Below are 24,030 nucleotides of genomic sequence, written 5' to 3'. Positions count from 1 at the left end.
AACTGGGCTTGGTTTTATTTTTCTGTTTTGCTCGAGGACTAGCAAAATCTAAGTTTGGGGATGTTTGATGAGACATGAAAATGTCCCATCTGAATCTCTTAACTCGGGTTAGTTGGTCCAATTCGAGCTGTTACTCTGATGATTTGTTTGATTTTCTTTCTCAGGTCTCATTTACGGAGTTCGATGCAAAAACACTATGATAAAGACATGCTTGAGGGGCATTTTGGTCATTTTAATGACAAGGGTATTTTGGCAAATATTGGTGCTCGGATGAGAGTAGAGTCCAAGACGAGTCCAAGGGCGAAAACGGGAGTCGAATCGGAGCCCGGATGAGCAAAATAGAGCGGATCAAAGTTTCGGTCAAAATCAAATCAACTTGGATCTTTCAGTGACACGTGGCGAACAATCTGGCGGTGAGGGACAAATTCTTGGTACACTGGTGGGCAGTTGGGATATTTCGGGAATCAGTCCAAGCGCTGATTCAGTGCATTGCTACGCATTATACTCCCATGGTCCCGGGAAAATCCAGTGATCCCTAGGCGACACGCAAGAACAAATCCATCTGACGGCTTCTCTACTCAGTACCGGTACTCCCTATTGCACCCTAGCTTATCCGAATCCAGCGTAGCATGGTAACCCGAAACACGTGAACTTCTCTCCTCTTTCTCCATGTATCTTCTTAAATTGGAAAGAATAACAAACAGTAGAGAGAGAGAAGGAAAGAAATTTCAATTGAATGTGGGCTGGATTCAGAGAGAAATTCGATGAGAGATTTTGAAAGACAATGATAAAACAAAGAATAGAAGCTGGAAGGAAAGAGATGAACCGAGATTTCGAATTAAAGAGAGAAGGAGATCAGATTTCGGCTGGAATCAAAGAAGGAAAGAGATTTTAAAATAGAGAAAGTATTTTCTCTTGATTTGGATTGATGATCTTTCTCTCTCTCTCTCATCTTTATCTCCTAAAACAACAAAGATTTTGAGGGAGATTGAGATTCTCGGTTTGGCTGGTATAAGACAGAGAGAGAGAAGAGAGCTAAAATCATCTCGGATGGGACGAAGCCTCTCGAGCTCAATTTAACAGAGATATTAGAGAGAGAGAGAGTGATGTAGGGGGTCTCGGGTTAAACAGAAACGAAAAGAAAAAAAGAACAGAGACATAAAACCGTGGAGAGATCATCATCATCATCATCTACCTTTCTTCTTCTTCTTCTTCTGTTTGTAATTCTTCCTTTTTGTGAGAGAAAGAGAGAGTTGTAGAGAGGGAAAGAGAAACAGAAAGAGAGCTATTGTAGAGAGAGAGAGAAACAGAAATTCGGTTTTAAAGAGATTAATTTGATTTTTCTTGATATTTGATCTCTCTTGTTGTTTATTACCTCTTAGTGAGAGAGAGGGAGATTAAAGAGAAAGAGAGAGAGAGATTACAGAAAGAGTGAGAAAGAAACAGAAAGAAAGAAGGTTGAAGAAGATGAGAAAATAGGTGAGAAAATAATTTTCTCACAGGGAAACCGATTCCGGGAAGACGAGAAAATCGTTTTCCCTAAGGGTCTGTTTGGCAGAATTTTGGGAAAACAAAAGGAAAATCTTTCCCTAAGGCCCTGTTTGGTTCTGAAATAGCGAAAAAGTTAAGTTTTCTTCTCCCTCTCTTTACTTTATTTTCCAAATTCTTTTATTTCATGTCCATAAGTAACTAATTCTCTATCTAGGGTTTAGATGAAGTCGTAATAATCATTTTCTCGACAATTTATTAAAGTTTTTATTATTTTAACGATAATATCTTCCGGGTTTTTAGACCATCCATGGACTGAAAACCTGAGTTATACAAAGAACAATCGAATTAGACCAAATTAAATTGTCGTTAGAATTGTTAGGAAGACGGATTCAGAAAACCCTAGGCTCTCCCCCATTTGAGTTCCTTGTATCATTTGTAATTATTTTCTTTCTGTAATTTTATTTTATTTATTTTAATTTAAAACCAAAACTAAAAACCAATTTCAAAATCAAAACCGAGTTACTTCCAAGTCTTAGAATAGGTTTCACTTAGTCTCTGAGGAACGAACCGGTCTTACCGGAAATATTACAACTTGACACCCGTGCACTTGCGGGTGTAGACCTATTTAGGATAACCTTTCTAGGCCCATCAAGTTTTTGGCGCCGCTGCCGGGGACTAAGTTCAAAATTTTTTCTAAACTTGGAAAGTTTTTATTTTTGGTAAGTTTTTATTTTTGGCCACTTTGACTTGCTTCTCTATTTTTGGTGTGCAGGGCATTAAGGAGCGAAAGAGAAGGCGCAAACAAGGAGGAGGAGTCGAAAAGAAGAAATTTACAGTTTTATTTTATTTTATTTTTGGTGAGAGAGAGACTTTAGACTTTCTAGACTTTATTTTTGGATTTAAGTTTTGACCCTAATTTAAAGGGCATAAATTGTAACCGAAAAACCAAAACGAAGCCTCGGGTTCGAACACTCGCGGGGAGAGTGGCCCGAGTCGTCTGCAAAGGTCGTCGCCCGTCTCGAACGGGAGGTAACTTTCTCTAATCACCCACGAATCCCCTGTTAGTGGGTACTTTTTATAAGATCTTAGTAATGCTTCCTCGGTTTTCGTGTTAAAAAAAAAAAAAAATGGACCAATAAAAAGGAATCGAGTGTAGTTTTTGCAAGTGTCAATTCCCATCTTGTGATCGTGCCTGATCATCATGGCGCATTTTTCTAATGGTTGGACGTACCCTGTTGATGATGATGACCTTGATATAACCTTAAGAGAATACCAACAGTTGCGTAAAGACTGGCTTAACCAACGTGGTACGACTCTAAGAGATTGTCAACGACTTAACGAGGGGAATAGGCTAGTTGAGCCTAACCGAACTGGTATGACCCTAGGAGAGTACCAACAGATGTGTAGAGACGAGCCTAACCGACCGGGTATGACATTTCAGGATTATAAACGAATGTCTAGAAACAGTCCGATTAGTGAGTGGAGTAGACCATATGAGCCTGATCGATCTCATATGACATTAGGAGATTATCAGCAAATGTGTAGAGATGGTCCGATTAGCGATGGATATGGTCCGACGCCAAATATATATGAGAGACCTTATAGTCCACACTATTCTGAGACCAATGACTTTAGAGACAGGTATGATCCTAATATGTACGGTGAGAGTTTTTATCAAGAGTCTTCATTTAATTACACTAGTGAGCCTTATTATGAGGAGACTCTTGAAGATAGATCTCGATCAGAGTCCGAGAGTCGTCTTATTGAGATGATGTCACAATTTGTGACTCAAACAAAGCAGGAGATCGAGTCCTTGACTCAACAGGTAAAAATGCTTAAGTCACAGTCATTCGCCGACGAGGAAGGGGTTTCACAACCCCAAACTCAGGAAGATACTAGGTACGATGATCCTAATATGTACGGTGGGAGTTTTTATCAAGAGTCTTATCTTAATTACACTAGTGAGCCTTATTATGAGGAGACTCTTGAAGATAGATCTCGATCAGAGTCCGAGAGTCGTCTTATTGAGATGATGTCACAATTTGCGACTCAAACGACGCAGGAGATTGAGTCCTTGACTCAACAGGTAAAGATGCTTAAGTCACAGTCATTCGCCGACGAGGAAGGGGTTTCACAACCCCAAACTCAGGAAGGTACTAGGTACGATGACGAGGTTAATACGTCTAACCCTAGTACTAAGTTAAATGTCGATGAATTTACTGATAATACCCTAGAGCCTGAAAGGTCTGATGTTGACTTGTTTCCTCCACTCGTGTCGCCTCACCATGATCGGACTACACTAGACGTTGGTATTCAAGATGATGGCTCAATGAGCAAGTTTGGGGATGACACAATTCTTAACTTTCCGACATTTGAGATTTGTAAGGAGTCAGTCTTAGATGAAAAGCTAAGAAGGCATGATATTATGAATAACTGCGAGGCTTCAGATGTCTTTGAGGACATTGATAACGTTAGAGACATGTTAGATACTTTGTCAGACTGTGTACCTAAGGAAACCATGGACTTTGACCTGATCCCCGAGCATATTGCCTTACCCTTAGAGTCTAGTTTGACCTTTCACATGGTCTCAGACTCGGTTGTTGATCCCTTTTGGGACACTTCAGATGTCTCCTCTAGAACGTCTATGGAAATAGTGGATATTCTATCCACTAAGCTTGCAGATGACTTTCTGCCTTCGACGGATATATTGGCCCTTCATTGTTATGTCGATCCTTTTGATGACTTTCTAGTCATTGGTCCAAGTATTTATAGTTACTTAGTGGACTGTGCATCCACTAAGTTTGGGGATTGCCCCTCTTCTTTGATAGTCTCACATGCACTCTCTGCAATTCACAAAAATGTGAGACTATCGTTCACTGAAAACATTGTGTTTTGGGTGGACCCACAAATGTATCGGTTATTGGTTTACAGTTAATCACATGTTTGTAATCCAGTAGATTAATTCTTTCTATTTTTCGAATCATCTGTTTCGTCTGGCTGAAGACGTCAAACTTAGCGCTTTCTGGGAGGCAACCCACGGTCAGGACGCTGAATCAGGTAATATCTTTCCCTCATCCTATTATTTTTGCATAGTCTTCAAAACATTGAGGACAATGTTCGGTTTAAGTTTGGGGATAGGGGAATGAATTTTCGCTAAGTCCTTATTTCAAAAAATTCAAAAGGGTTTAAAATTTTTCAAAATTTTTAATTTTTGGATTGAAAATGTGAGTCTAGTTGTTTTTGCTTGTTAATAGTTATAGAGTCTAGTTTGTCAGACTATCCGTTTGCTAAAGGTTTTTCCATGAATTTCGAGTCTTGAAGTTGTCTGTGCACTAGCCATGTGAGTGTTAGATAGGTGAAGAGTAGACTTTTCTGAGAAAACTTAATCGATCATTAGTGGAGACTTAACCTATGTGAGATTCTGAGCCTTTCTTGTTGTTTTGAGTGATCTCTTCTGAGCTAATTCCGAGTAGAGTGAAGAGCTACTCAACCTCGCAATATTCATTAGAACTCATTTGATCTCTTGAGTTCAAATTTTACAACCACTAGGGATGTCATCAGGAAGTAAACCCTTCTCTTGTAGTCTGAGAAACTTGAAAGCAATGTCAACTAGAGGAAAATAGATCCAATCCATCATTTAGAACCCTGAGAATAAGGCATGAAGCAAAGTGGAGAAAATTATACCCAAGGAAATTGTTGAGAAAGTAAGTTATGTATTTTGAGTTGCATTACCAAAAAAAAAAAAAAAAAAAAAAAAAAAAAAAAAAAAATAGAAAAAGAAAAAGAAAAAAAATGTTTGTGTAAGTGTTTATCCCTTGAAGTAATTCTTGAAGATTTGAAGACGTCGAGTTCTCAGGAGTTCTAGTAACGTCATCATTATAGTCTATTGACCTCTAGGAAGCATTGTTAGAAAGTAGATCAGGTGAGAAGAGTTGGTTAGCTTCCCCATTCTGTATTAGTGGTTGTTTCCTTCTTTGAGATCAGTCGTTTACCAAAAATTTAGTCCGTCTTTTGTAATGTGTTGAGTTTTTCTTCATGCTCATACTCGCACATTGAGTGAAACATTTCTGAGTGACTTTAATTTTTGAGTGTGTGACCGTGAGGCAGCAGTCGAGGCGAAATGTATTGATAAGGTAATCGAGGTCTTGTCTGTTCGGAACCGAAATGACACTCATATTGGCTGGTCATGGGCACTTTAGGTCTTGATTACTAGTGAAGGGATTTTTAGCCTTTGTATGGTTTGGTCAACTTTGATTTCATTTCTATTAACTTTCGAAAACTTACCGGATAACATTTTTAGTCCTTACCATATTTAGACCCTTCTGCATTTTTGAAATTTTTGAATTTTGTGGGGATATTCACTGCAAACCCTCACGAGACAAAACTCGTCCTTTAGGGTAACCTAGAGGTTTAACGGCTTGTTGCACGAGCTAAGTGCAATCGTGATTCCCTACGAAAGTGGTGAACTGGGCTTGGTTTTATTTTTCTGTTTTGCTCGAGGACTAGCAAAATCTAAGTTTGGGGATGTTTGATGAGACATGAAAATGTCCCATCTGAATCTCTTAACTCGGGTTAGTTGGTCCAATTCGAGCTGTTACTCTGATGATTTGTTTGATTTTCTTTCTCAGGTCTCATTTACGGAGTTCGATGCAAAAACACTATGATAAAGACATGCTTGAGGGGCATTTTGGTCATTTTAATGACAAGGGTATTTTGGCAAATATTGGTGCTCGGATGAGAGTAGAGTCCAAGACGAGTCCAAGGGCGAAAACGGGAGTCGAATCGGAGCCCGGATGAGCAAAATAGAGCGGATCAAATTTTCGGTCAAAATCAAATCAACTTGGATCTTTCAGTGACACGTGGCGAACAATCTGGCGGTGAGGGACAAATTCTTGGTACACTGGTGGGCAGTTGGGATATTTCGGGAATCAGTCCAAGCGCTGATTCAGTGCATTGCTACGCATTATACTCCCATGGTCCCGGGAAAATCCAGTGATCCCTAGGCGACACGCAAGAACAAATCCATCTGACGGCTTCTCTACTCAGTACCGGTACTCCCTATTGCACCCTAGCTTATCCGAATCCAGCGTAGCATGGTAACCCGAAACACGTGAACTTCTCTCCTCTTTCTCCATGTATCTTCTTAAATTGGAAAGAATAACAAACAGTAGAGAGAGAGAAAGAAAAAAATTTCAATTGAATGTGGGCTGGATTCAGAGAGAAATTCGATGAGAGATTTTGAAAGACAATGATAAAACAAAGAATAGAAGCTGGAAGGAAAGAGATGAACCGAGATTTCGAATTAAAGAGAGAAGGAGATCAGATTTCGGCTGGAATCAAAGAAGGAAAGAGATTTTAAAATAGAGAAAGTATTTTCTCTTGATTTGGATTGATGATCTTTCTCTCTCTCTCTCATCTTTATCTCCTAAAACAACAAAGATTTTGAGGGAGATTGAGATTCTCGGTTTGGCTGGTATAAGCAGAGAGAGAGAAGAGAGCTAAAATCATCTCGGATGGGACGAAGCCTCTCGAGCTCAATTTAACAGAGATATTAGAGAGAGAGAGAGTGATGTAGGGGGTCTCGGGTTAAACAGAAACGAAAAGAAAAAAAGAACAGAGACATAAAACCGTGGAGAGATCATCATCATCATCATCTACCTTTCTTCTTCTTCTTCTTCTGTTTGTAATTCTTCCTTTTTGTGAGAGAAAGAGAGAGTTGTAGAGAGGGAAAGAGAAACAGAAAGAGAGCTATTGTAGAGAGAGAGAGAAACAGAAATTCGGTTTTAAAGAGATTAATTTGATTTTTCTTGATATTTGATCTCTCTTGTTGTTTATTACCTCTTAGTGAGAGAGAGGGAGATTAAAGAGAAAGAGAGAGAGAGATTACAGAAAGAGTGAGAAAGAAACAGAAAGAAAGAAGGTTGAAGAAGATGAGAAAATAGGTGAGAAAATAATTTTCTCACAGGGAAACCGATTCCGGGAAGACGAGAAAATCGTTTTCCCTAAGGGTCTGTTTGGCAGAATTTTGGGAAAACAAAAGGAAAATCTTTCCCTAAGGCCCTGTTTGGTTCTGAAATAGCGAAAAAGTTAAGTTTTCTTCTCCCTCTCTTTACTTTATTTTCCAAATTCTTTTATTTCATGTCCATAAGTAACTAATTCTCTATCTAGGGTTTAGATGAAGTCGTAATAATCATTTTCTCGACAATTTATTAAAGTTTTTATTATTTTAACGATAATATCTTCCGGGTTTTTAGACCATCCATGGACTGAAAACCTGAGTTATACAAAGAACAATCGAATTAGACCAAATTAAATTGTCGTTAGAATTGTTAGGAAGACGGATTCAGAAAACCCTAGGCTCTCCCCCATTTGAGTTCCTTGTATCATTTGTAATTATTTTCTTTCTGTAATTTTATTTTATTTATTTTAATTTAAAACCAAAACTAAAAACCAATTTCAAAATCAAAACCGAGTTACTTCCAAGTCTTAGAATAGGTTTCACTTAGTCTCTGAGGAACGAACCGGTCTTACCGGAAATATTACAACTTGACACCCGTGCACTTGCGGGTGTAGACCTATTTAGGATAACCTTTCTAGGCCCATCATCTCCTTTTGTATGTGGATGACATGCTTATTGCTTCTCGAAGCATGGTGGAGATAGATAAGTTGAAATCTCAACTCAGTCAAGAGTTTGAGATGAAAGACATGGGCGCTGCAAAGAAGATACTGGGAATGGAGATTAAGAGAGAGCGGTCAAGTAAGAAACTGTACTTGAATCAGAAAGGTTACATCGAACGAGTAGTTTCTCGGTTCGGGATGCAGAATGCGAAGGCGGTGTCAACACCTTTGGCACCACACTTCAGGCTCTCGGGAAAACAATCTCCCACTACTACGGTGGAGAAGGATCATATGGATCGTATACCGTATGCTAGTGCAGTTGGCAGTTTGATGTACGCTATGGTGTGTACTCGTCCGGACATTTCACAGGCGGTCAGTGTGGTTAGTAGGTTTATGGCAAATCCGGGGAAGACACATTGGGAAGCCGTGAAGTGGGTCTTGAGGTACTTAAAGGGTACCGTTGATACGGGTTTGTGCTTTGGTGGAGACACATGTCAGGTAAGTGGTTATGTTGACTCGGATTATGCTGGCGATCTAGATAGAAGACGATCTACTACTGGTTATGTATTTAGGGTACATGGTGCTCCAGTTAGTTGGCGATCGATGTTACAATCTACAGTTGCGTTATCTACTACGGAGGTCGAGTATATGGCTATGGCCGAGGGTGTGAAGGAAGCATTGTGGTTGTGGGGTCTTCTGGATGATTTAGGGATTAAGCAGGAGTGCGTGGATGTATGGTGTGATAGTCAAAGTGCAATCCACTTGGCGAAGAATCAGGTTCATCATGCTCGTACTAAGCATATCGATGTCAGGTATCACTTTGTACGAGATGTCATAGAGGAAGGTGATGTTTCTCTCATGAAGGTACACACAGATGAGAATCCCGCAGACATGTTGACTAAAGTGGTGACGTGTAGCAAGTTTCAGCATTGTCTGGAATTGCTACAAATCGGCTCGTATTAAGTTGCCCGAAAGGGCGTAATGGCGACAAGATAAACTTTATGTGAAGGATTGGTAGAACTACGGTAGGCTTGATCCTGTAAAAGGGTACGTAGGCAACCATGGTCATATGGTGCAGTCGGATGAAGTTACAAGTAAATATCTATATAACAAAACAGAACTTGTTTTCTGCTGACTGGGACAAAATAAATGCTAGGTGGTGAGTTGGAAGCTGATTTGGACATCCACATATGTATTTGACAATCATAAATGTTGGTTGGTTGAAGGTCGATGGTTATCCCTCATTCAAGGCTTCGATTCCTCTCCCACTACTTCATCTTTATTGCCCTTCGTCTCTCTCTCTCTCCCATGAAATTTCTTCATCTTCGTATAAGTTTTATTTTTGAATGCGAATTTCAGAAAACTCTCTTAACTCCAAAGAATACCAAAACGTGTGGTGTTCTAGCACCATGATTAGGACTATTCATCTTTGAAAACCATTGCCATTTCAATTTTCTAAAAGAATTCTCTGCTTTCAGTGTAGCAGGTTGAGTAAGGGGTTGCATCCGAAAGTTTCTAGGCTACTCATTTCTTTCATCACCATCTCCTCACCTTCGTTTTCTCTAAGGTACTCCCTCATCATTGTGTTATATTCATTTCATTTATGTGATTTTTGATAGATTTTTCGGTACTTCATTTTATCTTTTGTTGTATTTCATTTGATCTTATTGTGGTATATTCATTTCATTTTTCGATACCTCACAACTCTCCACTTATGTATACAATGTTGAGTTCTTTTCATATTCTTATTCTTTTGTATTAGGAGTTTGATTTATATTTAGTATATGATAAGATTTATCTCATTTTGTTCTTTATTTGTTATCAGCACGAGTTCTAGGTGTTCGATGAAACCCCTTAACCAAATCAGGTATTCAATTTATTTCTTCCTTCAGTTCACTTCAATATTGAGGCTTTGGGTATAGTATCACTAAAACAAATGCAGGCTGAGATATCAAGTTCTCTCTTCCTTCAATTCGGTTGCGTAGTTTGAATTAATCTTACCAGATCATATATTATGCAGTTCGTATAGTAAAAAGAGTATATCATTATGTCCCTTGGGGAATAGATGATACTGTTACAGGCAATACAACTCTTATGTCATTTCATAGTCTTTGGATCAGATAATATCATTAAAGAAATTGGTAAAATTATACTATTGGGGAATTGTCAATCTTGGAGGTTTGGTTGTTATTGTTCTGGTAATTTATAGTTGGGGTGTCGCATTAGTCAAAAGGGATTTAACAGAAAGAGATTGGAGTATTGAAAGATGGAATCATGAATTCTCTTGTAGAAGATAGAAACTTGGTGTAACATATGTCCTATATGAAAAATAGACTGGATCGATTTTTTGATGTAACGAGAATGTGTTGTATACTTAGTCTTATTTTTTGGTCTAGATAGTTAAAGCGTAAACATAGTATATGATTAAGTAGAGATTGGTTAGAAGCATATTATTAAGATGTCTCTTTCCTATAGTAGGTGATAACGCAATGTTATCTGAAGTCTACAATATAAAGTTACACACTTCCTGTTTGCAACCCCTTCAAGTTTATAAGTAATTATTCCATTCAATTTGGTGCAGCAACACGCAAATATGCATGAGGGGATGAATGTTCAATCACCTCCAAGTTCATGGAGAAAGTTTTAGTGATTACAACTTGGAGTATAAGGTAGCTTGCATTTCACCCTATAAGTATACTTGTTTTTGTACGGGTTGTCAATAGGTCGGTTCTTGTATCCCCATAGCTTCAATGAGAACTGAGATAATCGGATTTGTTTCGGGTCAATTAGGTGTTGAATAATGAGTATAGAGAGGTCATTTTCTATCTCTATTAGTTTAGTTCTTCTGCTTCCATTAGGTATTAAAAGATAATTAAAGTGCAGCATCTCGGTGTATTTCCTCGTGGTAGACCCATTAAGACATGACTATTCCCATATTATATCAGGTGCTTAGGATGTTTTCAAATGCATATTGCTTTTCTAGAGTAAGTGGTTCCTAATATGCAAATGGTAGGTTAGATACATTGTTCTTTCAACAAGAAAAAAAGGTCACATACGTTTTGGACACTGAAGATTTTTCTTCTGGAAGTTAATGAGAAGGAGATGTTTGTTGAAGGATACCTCGTCGTCTAATGACCAAACGAAGTCATTGAATTGTAATCGGCATGAATGCAGTGATTCCACCAACATATTTCTGGATCATAAATATACAACAAAGGTAAATATCTATTTTTATGACATAACAATGTTTTTATTAGTAGCCTTTTTTCCTGCACGAGTAAAGGAGAATGAATGTAGGGCGTGATAAACATTACAAGTAGGCAAATCTCTTGCTTTCTTGAATTTCTCTCCGTAAGCAGTCTATGCGGGAAGAGCTATTGTAGAAACTGCAGTAGTTTTTTTTATTAATTTAATATATGAAAATACCCCATTTTATCGTGTTTATGATATAAATCTTCAGTTTGCAGTATATGAACCATAACTGATGTATAACCTTAATAATGGTCAAACAGGTTTTTGTGAGGAAAAAAATGGGGATGTCAAGAAAAAAATGGGGTGTTTATGATATAAATCTTCAGTTTGCAATATTGAGCAAGTTGAGACGTGAACAGAAGAATGTTCATTTTACCCTTTTGCACTACAAAATGAAGATTTTCTTTACCTTTTTGCACTATTTCATTTTAGATGTTCAACTCTACGGGATGTCTTGGTTATAAATTCACTTCATTCTTTGTTTTACGAGGCTTGACTATGGACTCTCAGTCATAATTGAGGTATTAGTAATCAATGGTTTACTATCCCTAATAGGAAGCAGGATGAAACTCCACTTTTGATGTTCATTTTAGTTGTATAGTATGCCTGTAAACTGTAGGTTTGAATTCATTCAAGCGGCTGAACTTCAGTAAGTACTAATCATATTTAAGAATTTAATGATTGTTTGCTTGTAGAAATACAGTTTCCTGTCGGAAATGCATTTGTGTCAGCTTAGATTATTTGAGCGTTCTGATAATTCATGACCTAGAATATTTGGTGAGGGTGAGCATTTGTCGTGGTCCAATACATACCAATAACATGTCTATGAAGCGATCGAGCTTACGCTTGGGTGTGTCTGTCCCGGGAATATACACAACCATAATGACATATACTTTAATGTTGATCCACTAATTCTTATGATTGGATTCCACAATCAATTGATCATTTACATAAATAAGATGGTTTTGCAGAGTTGTTAGTTTCCCCAACTGTTCTAATTTCTTGGAGCTTTCCATTTTCGTAAGTTTTATTGTACAATTTGATCTTTTCATTTCAATCTATTTTTATTTACTCTGAACCAAAATCAAATTTTAATCAATTGTTTTTTTTTGTTGAAGATTTTTTAAATTAATTGTTGACTCATATTAATTAGAACTTAGATTTATTCGTAGGGGTTTCTTTACATGACGAAGTAATTGCCTTATTGTTCCTTTTGGCGTATTAGGTAGACGTGCAGTTATGATGAGAATTTGAACTTTTGAAAGTATATGCTACAGTTTTTTAACATAAACTCCCTTTCAAATATATTTATTTTTCGCTTGTGTATTATTTTTTGCCGTTTTGACTACTACTAGAAACAAAGTTTTCCCAAGTGGTTGAAAGTGTTGACATAAATTCTAAAAAACTACAAGTCTCGGGGATTCCAAAAAAAATATACAAAAACAAAATCACATGTGTAGATTAACTTTTGCATTCACACGCACTCATCATACTAGATAAATGTCCGTGCCGGAGGCACGGGCTATACCTAGTATCTTACAAGGAGTATCCTGGTGTTCGTCCAAAATTTGAAGTATATCAAATTGTGTACGAGGTGGAGAATTGTGAGAGGCGGGTTGCCGGTTGGTTGTTTAGGCGGTTTTGAATGGTTGTAGGCGGTTTGCAATTTGGTTTCCAAATTTTTTTTAGAAACCAATTCCCCTATTATAGTCGGTTATGAGTTTCCAAAAGTGAGTTGATGAATAAACTATATATAGGGGGGTTAAGTGCCATATCAACATCATCAACCAAAACATCAACCAACACAAGCAACAACAACTCTTCTTTAGAGAGAGCTAAAGAGAGAGAGCAAGTGAGAGAGAAATTTTTTGTTCATAGTTTTGAGCGGTGTTTAATTTCTCGGTCGTCGAAGATTTAGTATAGAAGGTTCATTTCTATACGGTACCATCTTGGGACGAACTTGCGGGTTGTGTGAGTCGTCTTCATCTATCCTTCAATAAAGATTTCTTGTTCGCCCGAGGAGACTTTAAAGCCGAACCTCGTTAAATTCTGTTCGCATATTTGATTTTGACTTAGCTTTTCGATTAATCTTCATAATCGGATCAATTTCTAGGATAGGTTCGATAGCTTCCGCGACTTTTAGTTCCAACACTAAAGTTTCACGAACTGATGTATAGTCTCTCCGATTTAGTGCCGCAAGGCAGATCTACGCCCCATCCAACTGAGGTTTTCCAAATACAACACGAACCAAACAACACCAACAAATGTTTCAATTGAGAAATAAACACAAACAGAAATAACCCATTTCTATTTAACATTTTTATCAATCAAAGAAACAAAATACCAAGAAAAAGAAGAAGAACACCCATAAAATCATCTCTTATTCTATATTGAAGATCAATCATGTTATGTTTTTCTAGGTCATCTTGGTGATACAAACTGGCTGCTGGTTCATTAACAATTTCTTTTGCTTATATAGCGGGTTATTATCATATTCTGGTATTTATTTTTAGTTCTTAGCAATTGCTTTAGATTCGGGCGGTCTAGTACGAATGGTTTCAGTGTGTATAGTCCGAACTCAATCGGATTGGTACGAGTCCGAAAAGTAACAGAAAATCATGGGACTGGTTTTTCAGTCAAGAACTAAGTAAACTATATATAATCAATCGAAATCATTCAGTAATTCGCCGGCAAGGAATTGTATGTGAAGCTCAGGAAACTGCTCTTCAAGTACCTTCGGTCACCGATTCATCATGGAAGACTGAAGTCCTTGACAGTGATCTACCTGTGCTGGTTGAGTTCTGGGCCCCTTGGTGTGGGCCTTGCCGCATGATCCATCCAGTCGTAGGAGAACTCTCGAAAGAGTTTACAGGTAAATTGAAATGCTTTAATCTGAACACAGATGAAAGCCCAACAATTGCTACAGAGTATGGAATCCGGAGTATACCAACTATCATTATCTTCAAAAACGGGGAGAAGAAAGATGCGATTATTGGCGCTGTTCCAAAAACTACATTAACAGCCACTATTGAGAAATTCCTCTAGAGGTACAACAGTTCGTATGCTAATGTTTGTGGTCTCCATCTTTCATCTTTAAAATTCTTAATGTCTGTAAAACTTGCTTGATTAATCTATCAGTAGTGTATAGTTATCAAAAAAAAAAAAAAAACTACCATTACCACATTAAAACAAAAAACATTACAAATGAGAAAGATTTCTAAAGTGTTACCTTAAGAGATAGATGGTTCCTTCAAGGTTTTCGAACACCAGATTCAACGGATTTAGTGCAAGAATTAGTGAAGAAGAGAAGAAGTGAAACAACTAACAAGAATTTGCACATAAAAGTTAGATTGAAGAGAAGCAAGATGTTGTTGTTGCTGTTGGGACGTCGGTACCCTAGGAGAGAGAAAAGAGTTAGGGAAAAGTTAATTGGGTTAATTGAAATGAGGGTCAACTGGTCAAGGAGAAGGGGAGCGCTTGGAGGCGCCTAGCGCAAAAGACTGTGTACGTACGGAGGCGCTTAAAAAGGGAGGCCCCTACAGCAATTTAAGGAGGCCCCTGTAGACGCGCCCTTCGGATAATAGGAAAGAATAAATTTAATTTCCAAATCTGTTTAGAGGAGAGAGAAATTATGATTTATTTCTATCCATTTTTTGCTAATAAATCTCCCAAATCACGCCCAAATCTATCTTTTCAAAACGCGCGAATTTTGAACGTGGGACATTGACAGTACCGTGTTTAGAAAGTGAGGGTTTTTATGTCCATAATGTAAAAGGACTAAATATCTATATTTTGGGAAGATTGGATTATAAACTTTTTTTGAACATTATTTTGGTCTATATACCCATGGACCCATTTATTATCTCATGCCAAACATGTCCTTAATAGTTTTGACTAAAAATCTGAATTCAAGGGGGTAAGTTCACTACCAATTACTGAAGGGGTAAACTCAATTACCAATTAGTTTTGAGGGGGCAAGCTCAAAAAACCAATCCAAATTTGCATGGGAGTGGATCTCTTATTTTTCAAGTTCAATTATGCATTTGGTGACGGTTATTCATTATTGAAAGTTTTTACGGGTTCCTCTAGAAGGGGAAATAACCTTTCTTCCGTTATTCTTGTGGAAAAAGTAAAGGCAAGAATTTGTGGTACTTTTATTACATGCAAGAATTATGTTGTTGATTTGATTATGAACTTACTAAAGAGCACGGTTTTGGAAGATCATAGGTCGGCAATAAGGTCATCTGTGACAGAAAAGGACTAGAAGCAGCTATTCAGGCGAATCAATGTTTACTCATTTAGTCATTTAGTTTCTCTCTACAACGAGTTAAACAAATTAATCCAAACTCAAATCGGTAAGCTTTTTTGTCTCTTTTTATTTTTATTTTTATCATGACCAAAACAAGACGTAGCTATTCAGACTGACCAATGTTTATTGCACAACAAAATAAAGAACAAAAAGAATACATTATAAACAGTGGCGTGGCTGAGATTTTGGGGGCCCGGTGCGAATTTTTGGTCGAGACCCTAATATAACAATATAAAAAAATGACACGTGAAATCTCTACAAAATTTATGGTATTTTCACCTCTCTTGAGACAAGTAACATTCTACAATATGGTGGTGTCTCTTATTTAAAAGTGAAATATAAGTTCGACCCTCTTTGTTGTTTTGCAGTTTTATTTAATCAAAGAAAAAAAATAACAAAATAAGAGTTTCGAGGAGGAACTGAACTTCAAACATCACGAGGACAAAGAAACTATTAATATCATTGTGCTTGGAACCCAAGAGGAAAACAATTCGACCTAAAAATATGCTTGGATGTAATCAAACCTCTGACCTCTCTCGAAGTAAACATAAGGCTACATATTAAGTAATGTTCGTGAGTTGTAATCGTCTAAGAAGTATAACAACTTGAGGAGCGGAACTCAGTTTGGGAACTCTTCGATAAAAAAAATATGCTTTTGGGAGGACTCGATCCTCCAACCTCTCATGCGCGAGTTAACAAAAACACCCATTAGGCTACACACTATTACTTGTTTATAATTGGATGCAAATTTATATGAAGAGTCCATCTATGGATAGGTTGTATTCGTCTTTACAAGTTAGGACGATGGGGCTCCTTGGGAGAGGGAGGCCCGGTGCGACGGCACCTCTTGCGCCCCCTCTCCCACGCCCCTGATTATAAATCATTTTTGTTAGGGTTATTTCCCAAATAACCCCTAACTTTATGATCAGTTTCCTGCCTAGCCCCTAAATTTATCAAAAATACCCAGATGACCATCTTTTTTTAGTTATCGTTAAATGTCCATTATTCTCTCTCCTCCATCCCATCACCTCTCTCTGCCACCTCATCTATCACGCGACATCATTGTATTCACCGGCAAAGGTCGCCGATTGGCCAAATTTTCGACCGGCAACCTTCAAAAAAATTTTTCCTCTCATCTCTCTAAAAAAAAGAATTTTTTTTTGTCTTCTCTCTCTCTCTAAACACTCCAGTGAAGGGGTTTTCTTTCGCCGAAGTGTTTAGAAAGAGAGAGAGGAGGATTTTTTTTTTAAAAGTTTGAAGGTTGCTGGCTGGCGACCTTTCACCGGCGAAGATGATGATGTGGCGTGATAGATGAGGTGGCAGAGAGAAGTGATGAGATGGAGGAGAGAGTAACGGACATTTAAAGGTAACTGAAAAAAGGAAGCCATCTAAGTATTTTTGATAAAGTTAGGGGCTAGGCAGAAAACTGGTCATAAAGTTAGGAGCTATTTAGGAAATAACCCTTTTTGTTAGGAGCTATTTACTACAAGACTTAGTAAAGGTTATACTTACCGTAGCTCATGTCGTAACATGTACCCGTTTTATTATAAGTGCACAAAATTATCTTGTTTTCTAAATAAACTACACTATGTACGATAAGACAGAGCGAGATCGTAGTCTCGATTATAACTGGGAGGAAAACAAGAAAACGCTATTCAAAATTAAATTTTCTTTTTAAATTATATTCATAAAACTATTTATGAAATTGTCATTAATCCACATTTATTAAGTTTCATAATTCAAAACTTACACGAAGAAAGAGGCTTCCCACACAACCCTTTATTTCCAGAGTAGGAGCTCTGTGGGAAATCACTCCAAGGTTTTCCATCGGGAATTTTTCCAACCAAAATATTATCTGATACATCCAACTCTCTAAGCTTTCCTAACTTGAGATATTCACTTGGTATCTCACCTGTTAACTTGTTTTTTTCAACTTTTAGGGTCTCTAAAGAGCTCAAATTGCTCAGTGACTTAGGAAGCTCGAAACCAAATCCGTTATAACTTAAATCCAATGTTTTCAATGAGCTCAAGTTTGCTATAGATACAGGTACTCTACCAGTTAAATCATTGTGCGACATATTAAGGTGACCGATCTTAGTTACTATCCCTACTCCAATTCCATCAATTTCACCAGAGAATTTGTTATCAGAAAGGTCGACATATCTTAAATCGCTTGCAATATACATGGTTTCTATCTCGAAAATTTTACTAACAGATCCAGTAAGCCGATTTGAATGAAGATCTAACTTTACCAGCCTCTGCAACTTTGTGATTGCATCCGGTATTGTAGAAGTAAGTGAATTACTTGAGATGTTCAAAAATGCCAATCCGTCGAAGGTCCCTAGCGATGATGGAATGCCTCCGGTAAGATTATTAGCTGATAAGTCTAGTTCAGCAATTTCGTGCGGAGTTGTTGTTCGTAAGAAATCTGAAAATTCTCCTTGGATTCCACACCTAGCTAATCCAATCACATAGAGGGAGGACATTTGTGTAAGACATTCTGGAAGTGGGTTGAGATTCAAAAGATTGAACGAGACGTCAAGTTGTTTAAGATTCTTGAGGGAAGAAAACTCGGCGGGTAAAGTACCTTCAATGAGATTGTTAGACAAAAGTAGAGTAGTAAGCCCAGTGAGTTTGCCGATGGACTTGGGTATAGTTCCCGATAACAAGTTCCCATCAAGATAAATTTGTACAAGTGAAGAGAGATTTCCAATTGAAGCAGGGATTTCCCCCTCTAGCTTGTTATTAGAAAGAGCAAGATTTTTAAGTGATTTCAGATATCCAATAGCAGGAGGAATTTTTCCTGTTAGTTTGTTATCGAGCAGCCTTAGCCATGCTAGTGATGGCATTTGACCATAACTTGTAGGGAAGGTGATTTCTCCTTCAAGCAAGTTGCCATACAAGGATAGTTCTGTAATGGAACTTAAATTTCCCAAACAAGAAGGTAGATTTCCACTAAGAAGATTATTTTGAAGAAGAAGTTCTTTAATTTTTGAGAGCTTACAAATGGAGTCCGGTATTGAGCCATTCAATTTGTTCTCAGAGAGATTGAGTCCTAGAAGATTTGGAAGGCTAGAACCAATCGAAGACGGGATATTTCCGGTAAGGCCTAATAATCCACCGAAATGGATATATTCTAGATAAGTAATAAGTGTAATGGAAGGTGATATGGTACCTCTCATCTCTGATTGATAAGCTAGAGTTTCACTTTGTACTACACCAGGAAGAAGAATTTGAGTTACTCTTCCAGTCTCTGAGTTACAAGAAATACCTACCCATTTGCAGCAATCTTTGCCAACCCATTTCTCCAATCTGTGAGAAGTATCAAGATGAATTCCAGATTTGAAACCATTCAAACCCATTAAATCGCTTTCGTTGCAAACTCCTTCATTACCATTAGCACTGCTCTTCCTCTCTGCAACTATAAACAAGATCATCACCATAATAGTAACAATCCATGATGAAAGGTTCCTCATTATCTTTCTATTCAAATTGGGTTAAGACAAAACTGAATTGTCTATGAGTTAAATCACTCTTTTTTATACATATACATAATTATTATATAATCGAAAAGATTGAAGAAGATTATAAAAAGAAAGAAGGTAATAATTAAGATGCCAAAGATTTTGTTTATTATTCTTTCACCTTTTATTGTAGTTTAGATACATAAATCTTTAAGATACCAAATAATAAAAGAAAGGAAAGATTTGAATATTACATCCAAAATATTTTTTTTTTAAGGAACATCCAAAATATTTTGAGGTAATGACAATTTGACAAAAATAATGATCAAGAAGGCCAGAATGCCGTAATTGGGCCAATTTAATAATCTCAATGGTCATAACTCATAAGTGAAACTTTGTTTTATTCTCTCTAATTGTCTGTCTCATTGGTATGTGGAAATGGATCAAATGGTGCTGCTGCAGAAGGCTCTCCGTCCGAAGAAGATCATACCAACACAACGGTTAGTCTGTGCTCCTTATCTCTCTCCTAATTGTTCATCTGTCAAAACGATACTTATCATTAACGAGTGTTAGCCTACAGATAAGTGGTCACCAACATTTATATCTTCATGTTCTTACCATTATGTATATAATTTACGTATAAGTGCACATAAATTATGTATTATTTGTTTACCATTACGTGTAATTTTCACCCAAAACAGTAGCCTTGATAGGTTTACCAAACTACTCAAAACCTTCAAATTTTATTAAAATTTGAAAAACATCTATTATATAAAATAGAATGAAGAGTGATGACTAGGACAAACCAAAGATAAAACTAAAAACAAACCAAAGATAAATTTAGCCGTCCGTTATCCCATGATAAATTTTGACCGTCTATTTATTTAAGATTAACAAAGCACATAATACGTGCATAACTCTAATTTTTTATATAATAGATGGGTTCTGTGACGCCCCGTGTCCGAAAATAGACACGACCACGCCTCGACAGCAGACCAGACAAAAAAATCCAGCAGAGTCTCCTCTGTAAATCGAACCGGGCGTAACTGTAAAACCTGTCATGCAAACCATACATTCGCATATACAAGAAAAATAAACTAAAGCGGAAGCTAAACAAACTCAACTCAGTTTCAGGTCGAAACCCGAACCACATAACAAAAATATAAAAGCCTCTTACACATCGATACAACTTATAAACAACTCTAAGTGTTATATATATACATATTCGAGTTCAGTCCTGCAATAACTACATAACTTTAAAATAATGGAAAGCCAATAAACGAAAACCAAAGAAAACGACGCAACACCTCTAGCCTCGTCAAACCCTCGAGGCTACGACAAAGCACCTGCACACTAACAACTGGTAGGGGGTCAGAATACTCACCGACACGAGTTATTCTGGCAGAAGACCAATACAAAACCCATCACATTTGTAAAAGTTCACTTTATAATTTCTAAACATCATGACAAAACGAGTTATCAAACAAGTTACTATATATATACAAAACCATTTTCCTTAATCTAGCAAGCAATAGCAGTTATTAGCTGGGCACCCATGGTGCGCTCCCAATAAGAGGAGAGTTCCTCAGGAGAACCTAGAGTGCGTTAGATAGTACCAGCCCATTTATGGCACTAGCTAATGCACTACGTCTCCTCGAGAAAGAAACTTACCCCTAGCCGGTAAGCCTTTCTCCTACTAAGGGACTCAGCAATCATTGAAGAGTTTACCTCATGATACATATATACCTTAAGTATCTAAATACGTTTTTCTGATCACCGAGTTTGAATAAGAGAGTCGTCCCCCAATTACCAAGGAAGGACCTGAACCTCATTCTCTTCGGTACCCTGTCATGCATCTAATGCGATCTTTTAAAATCAGTTTCATTCATTTATCAAAACCAATATTCATATTCGATTCATTACCTTCTCAAACACGGAAGTGGAACAACCAAGAGTCATATCGCCACAAAGCAGAGGGATCTCGATTAATGTCACCTCCCAGGCGAGCGGTCAGGGTGTACGGCCCTGAGCCTCGAGCTGGAGGCACAAGCACCAATGGCCAGCAAGTGAAGCACTCTACTCCCACAGCTCTCATGACTAGTGTCGCCCACCTCACCGGTCTCACACGGATCACAACCGTGTCCACATGTCATCCTACCCTCAAGGGCTACGTGCCAGTAGGTTAACATAATCCGCAGTCGGGTACATACAAGAAAATCCCCAGTAGTTCACAATCATCGTAAAATCAGTTCGAAAACATTTCTCATATCGCATCAAAACATTTCAAGCATATTTCAGTTCCTCACATAAATCGAGTTTCATGCTACCTAAACTCTAGTTATAATGGCGCATATATAACTATAGAATCTAGCATATTCATTATCTATAAAACCATGTTGGATAAAGGATTCAGAAACCCTACCTCAGTCCTTGCATCATCAAAGACCTCCCGCCTACCAGACGACCTAATTCCTCCTCATTCGCATACTCTGAGACAAGGAAGATTGACCAAAAATCGAACAGAAACATTAGGTTCTTATAATAAGAACCTTCGCACAACAAAGCAATAACGAAAAGAAACAATACATAAAAGTAAATTCGCGAACTCTAAAAGACTTCAAGTATAACCAAATCTTGATCGATCTTCTAACTTCATAGCCATGTCCATTTAGGGTCAATCATACATCATTTTAAAGGTACTCATATCCTTAGCATTTGGTTATTAAATATGTACCCCAAAACCCGAGAGAGAGACATCCTCGAAAGTTACCAAACATACACAACAACACCATAGATATCCCTAACAGCGCATTACGCACTATAACAATCACAACTCTCTTATCGTTGATCGATTTCAATCCATTCGTAAGTCGCTGGAAAGCTTATATCCTTTATAATGTTTCACTATAAGGTGGTTTATCCTAATTCAAATTAGAACCTCTCTGAAAAATACAAAACATACGCAGCAGTGCATCAGTTTCCCTGATCGTGCGCTGCATGTTAAAACGCTCATATCTCTCTCATCCGAACTCCGAATTATTCTACTATACCTTTATGGAATCGTATCGAGACAAGCTACAATAATGGAGAAGAATCAAATAACATCCGATATCTCGATGACCATCTAAAATAGTAAAACAGTAGGCAGCTTTCAGGTTTGCTGAATAGCGCGTTGTTTAGTAAAACAGTCGTAACTCTCTCGTCCGATATCGGAACGACTTGTACCATACCATTATGGAAAGCTAAGATCCTAAGATACGACTCTGGTCTTTCGGAAAGTCCGTCCAAGTAACATATAAAGCCCAGAAAGGCTCGGACAGTAGACTGAATTCAGTCCCCGAATCGGCAATCGATCGATCGATAAATTATATCAAATAATTTCTCTAAAGTTTACTTATATACCAAAATTACTTTATTCCCAACCATATAAACCCTAGAACTATATGAATCATACAAATCCCCAAATTTCATAAACCTTAAATCCTAGAATTAAGAATTTTGACATTAAATCATCAAAACTACAATTACCAAATTGATTTTATTACTCTTACTCTACTTGTTCATGTTTTCATCCCAAACTAATAACAATTCGAAGTAAAAACAAGATTTCATTAACCCGATTCAAAAGAAATTCGATCTAGAGAGAGAACGAGAGTTTTACTTACCAAAATTAACGAACTAAGCTCAAATCAACTCATTGAAGCTTGAATTCAACAAAAAAATCAGATTTCCCCTTGAAATCAACTTGAAATCTCCATAGAAATCGAATTTTCTTTCACCCAAACCCTAACCCTCAATTTCTGTCGAGCAAAAGAGGGATAAAAGGTCTGATTTTTCTTCTCTTATCCAATTCCACAAAATTTACAGTTAGGTCCCTGAATTTGGCTGGATTGCAAAAATAACCCCTAAATTGTCCTCTTTGCTGTTTTGGCCCCTCTTTTCACTTGACCCAAATTGTCAAATAGTCCCTCAACTAACCTTATAAACACGGGTTGTTACAATCCTCCCCCCTTAAAGAAATTTCGTCCCCGAAATTTAGATCAGCTCACAAATTGTCCCAAAGTATCCCTCGAATTAAATCGTTTTTCTTTAACGACTTCTTAACCAGATCATATGACAACTCTTCTTTATCATTTCATACTATAATGGTGAACTTCTGACACCATAGATTGATTCTCTACGAGCTTCTCTTCTCACAACAACTTATGAACTTATTCCGATGACATGGTATCTTTCACCATCCTTACATCCTTCACGCATCTGAACCTTCGAACCTCTCTACAACCCTTATGTGTCCTTCCTGAAGTTATGGTCACTCCATTGTGGTCATAATACATCTCCAGTGGTTCAATCAGTAGCTTCTTCGTTACTCGATGGCATTTCTCACATTTCCGGTTCGCCTAGGGTAGCTACTCCTGGCAATGCCTTCATATGAGAATCACCTGCTCGAGTGACTTAGGCTCATAAATTTTACCACTAGTCCATGCATATCAAACAAATTAACCATACATATGCATCCTTCCCACATGAACCGATATATACATGTATCTTGTAAAATTTCTGAATAGTTCGTTGTCGTCGATCGTTGTAAACTTGTGTACAGTCAAATACCAATCACACTTAACCTCCTCGTACTGTTCAGTCTTCAATACTTCGACATCATCAATATGTCGACCTACCCAAAATTTATCATCAAAACCTCTTAACCCTTGGTTATCCTCTTATAACATCTTGTACATCAATTAGGAAATACGTAACCATCTTAAATCATGCTCCGAGTCTTCCTTTCGCGAAAAAAAAAACACAAATCAAGAAACGAAAATCAAAAGAAACAAATACATATATAACATCTTTTATTCTTGGTAATTTTTAATCTTGAAGCTTTTAGACACCTAA

At 37.5% G+C, this 24,030-nt stretch overlaps 3 protein-coding genes and 3 long non-coding RNA genes across 9 annotated transcripts in view; 3 read left to right on the top strand and 3 right to left on the bottom strand.

The window, feature by feature from the left end:
• Nucleotides 1-24,030, bottom strand: part of LOC147565789 (uncharacterized) — a 43,157-nt gene that overhangs the window by 16,105 nt on the left and 3,022 nt on the right. For 2 of the 3 annotated variants that reach the window (XR_015230284.1, XR_015230286.1), the window contains exons 4-5: nt 22,800-23,914; nt 21,557-21,623 (exon numbers count right to left, since the gene is read on the bottom strand). This is a non-coding gene — a long non-coding RNA (uncharacterized LOC147565789). The remainder of the gene's footprint in view (nt 1-21,556; nt 21,624-22,799; nt 23,915-24,030) is intronic. The other variant, XR_015230285.1, reaches the window with a different exon arrangement.
• LOC147565794 (uncharacterized) lies at nt 1,949-5,258 on the top strand. Its single transcript, XM_086652289.1, has 2 exons — nt 1,949-3,390; nt 3,652-5,258. Exons 1-2 carry the CDS (start codon nt 2,693-2,695, stop codon nt 4,424-4,426), a joined length of 1,473 nt encoding a protein of 490 aa, XP_086508415.1. The 5' UTR covers nt 1,949-2,692; the 3' UTR covers nt 4,427-5,258.
• On the top strand, nt 9,450-12,039 carry LOC147565793 (uncharacterized). 2 transcript variants are annotated; one of them, XR_015237369.1, is made up of 5 exons: nt 9,450-9,676; nt 9,935-9,976; nt 10,691-10,778; nt 11,128-11,326; nt 11,622-12,039. It is a non-coding gene; the product is annotated as an uncharacterized LOC147565793 (long non-coding RNA). The 2 variants fall into 2 exon arrangements; XR_015237368.1 differs by having other exon boundaries at nt 10,691-11,326.
• On the top strand, nt 14,053-14,514 carry LOC147565792 (thioredoxin M2, chloroplastic-like). The gene has a single exon (XM_086668035.1). It carries the CDS (start codon nt 14,191-14,193, stop codon nt 14,404-14,406), a length of 216 nt encoding a protein of 71 aa, XP_086524161.1. The 5' UTR covers nt 14,053-14,190; the 3' UTR covers nt 14,407-14,514.
• Nucleotides 17,325-19,174, bottom strand: LOC147565791 (uncharacterized). The gene has a single exon (XM_086652298.1). It carries the CDS (start codon nt 19,144-19,146, stop codon nt 17,410-17,412), a length of 1,737 nt encoding a protein of 578 aa, XP_086508424.1. The 5' UTR covers nt 19,147-19,174; the 3' UTR covers nt 17,325-17,409.
• Nucleotides 20,240-21,049, bottom strand: LOC147565790 (uncharacterized). The gene is made up of 2 exons (XR_015230290.1): nt 20,881-21,049; nt 20,240-20,494 (listed from the first exon to the last, which is right to left on the bottom strand). It is a non-coding gene; the product is annotated as an uncharacterized LOC147565790 (long non-coding RNA).

This window comes from Eschscholzia californica, unplaced genomic scaffold, assembly GCF_041429995.1.
Source record: "Eschscholzia californica isolate CP2 unplaced genomic scaffold, dmEscCali1.0.p SCAF_1, whole genome shotgun sequence".
Classification (NCBI taxonomy): Eukaryota; Viridiplantae; Streptophyta; class Magnoliopsida; order Ranunculales; family Papaveraceae; genus Eschscholzia; species Eschscholzia californica.
Note: the sequence above shows the minus strand (reverse complement) of the source record. Positions and strands in the feature narration are given on the sequence as shown.

Coding starts and splice junctions, on each gene's coding strand:
- LOC147565791 (XM_086652298.1), bottom strand. CDS start 19,146: ATGAGGAACCTTTCATCATGGATTGTTACTATTATGGTGATGATCTTG.
- LOC147565794 (XM_086652289.1), top strand. CDS start 2,693: ATGGCGCATTTTTCTAATGGTTGGACGTACCCTGTTGATGATGATGAC. Junction 3,391..3,651: donor CAAACTCAGGAAGATACTAG/GTACGATGATCC, acceptor GGAAGGTACTAG/GTACGATGACGAGGTTAATA.
- LOC147565792 (XM_086668035.1), top strand. CDS start 14,191: ATGATCCATCCAGTCGTAGGAGAACTCTCGAAAGAGTTTACAGGTAAA.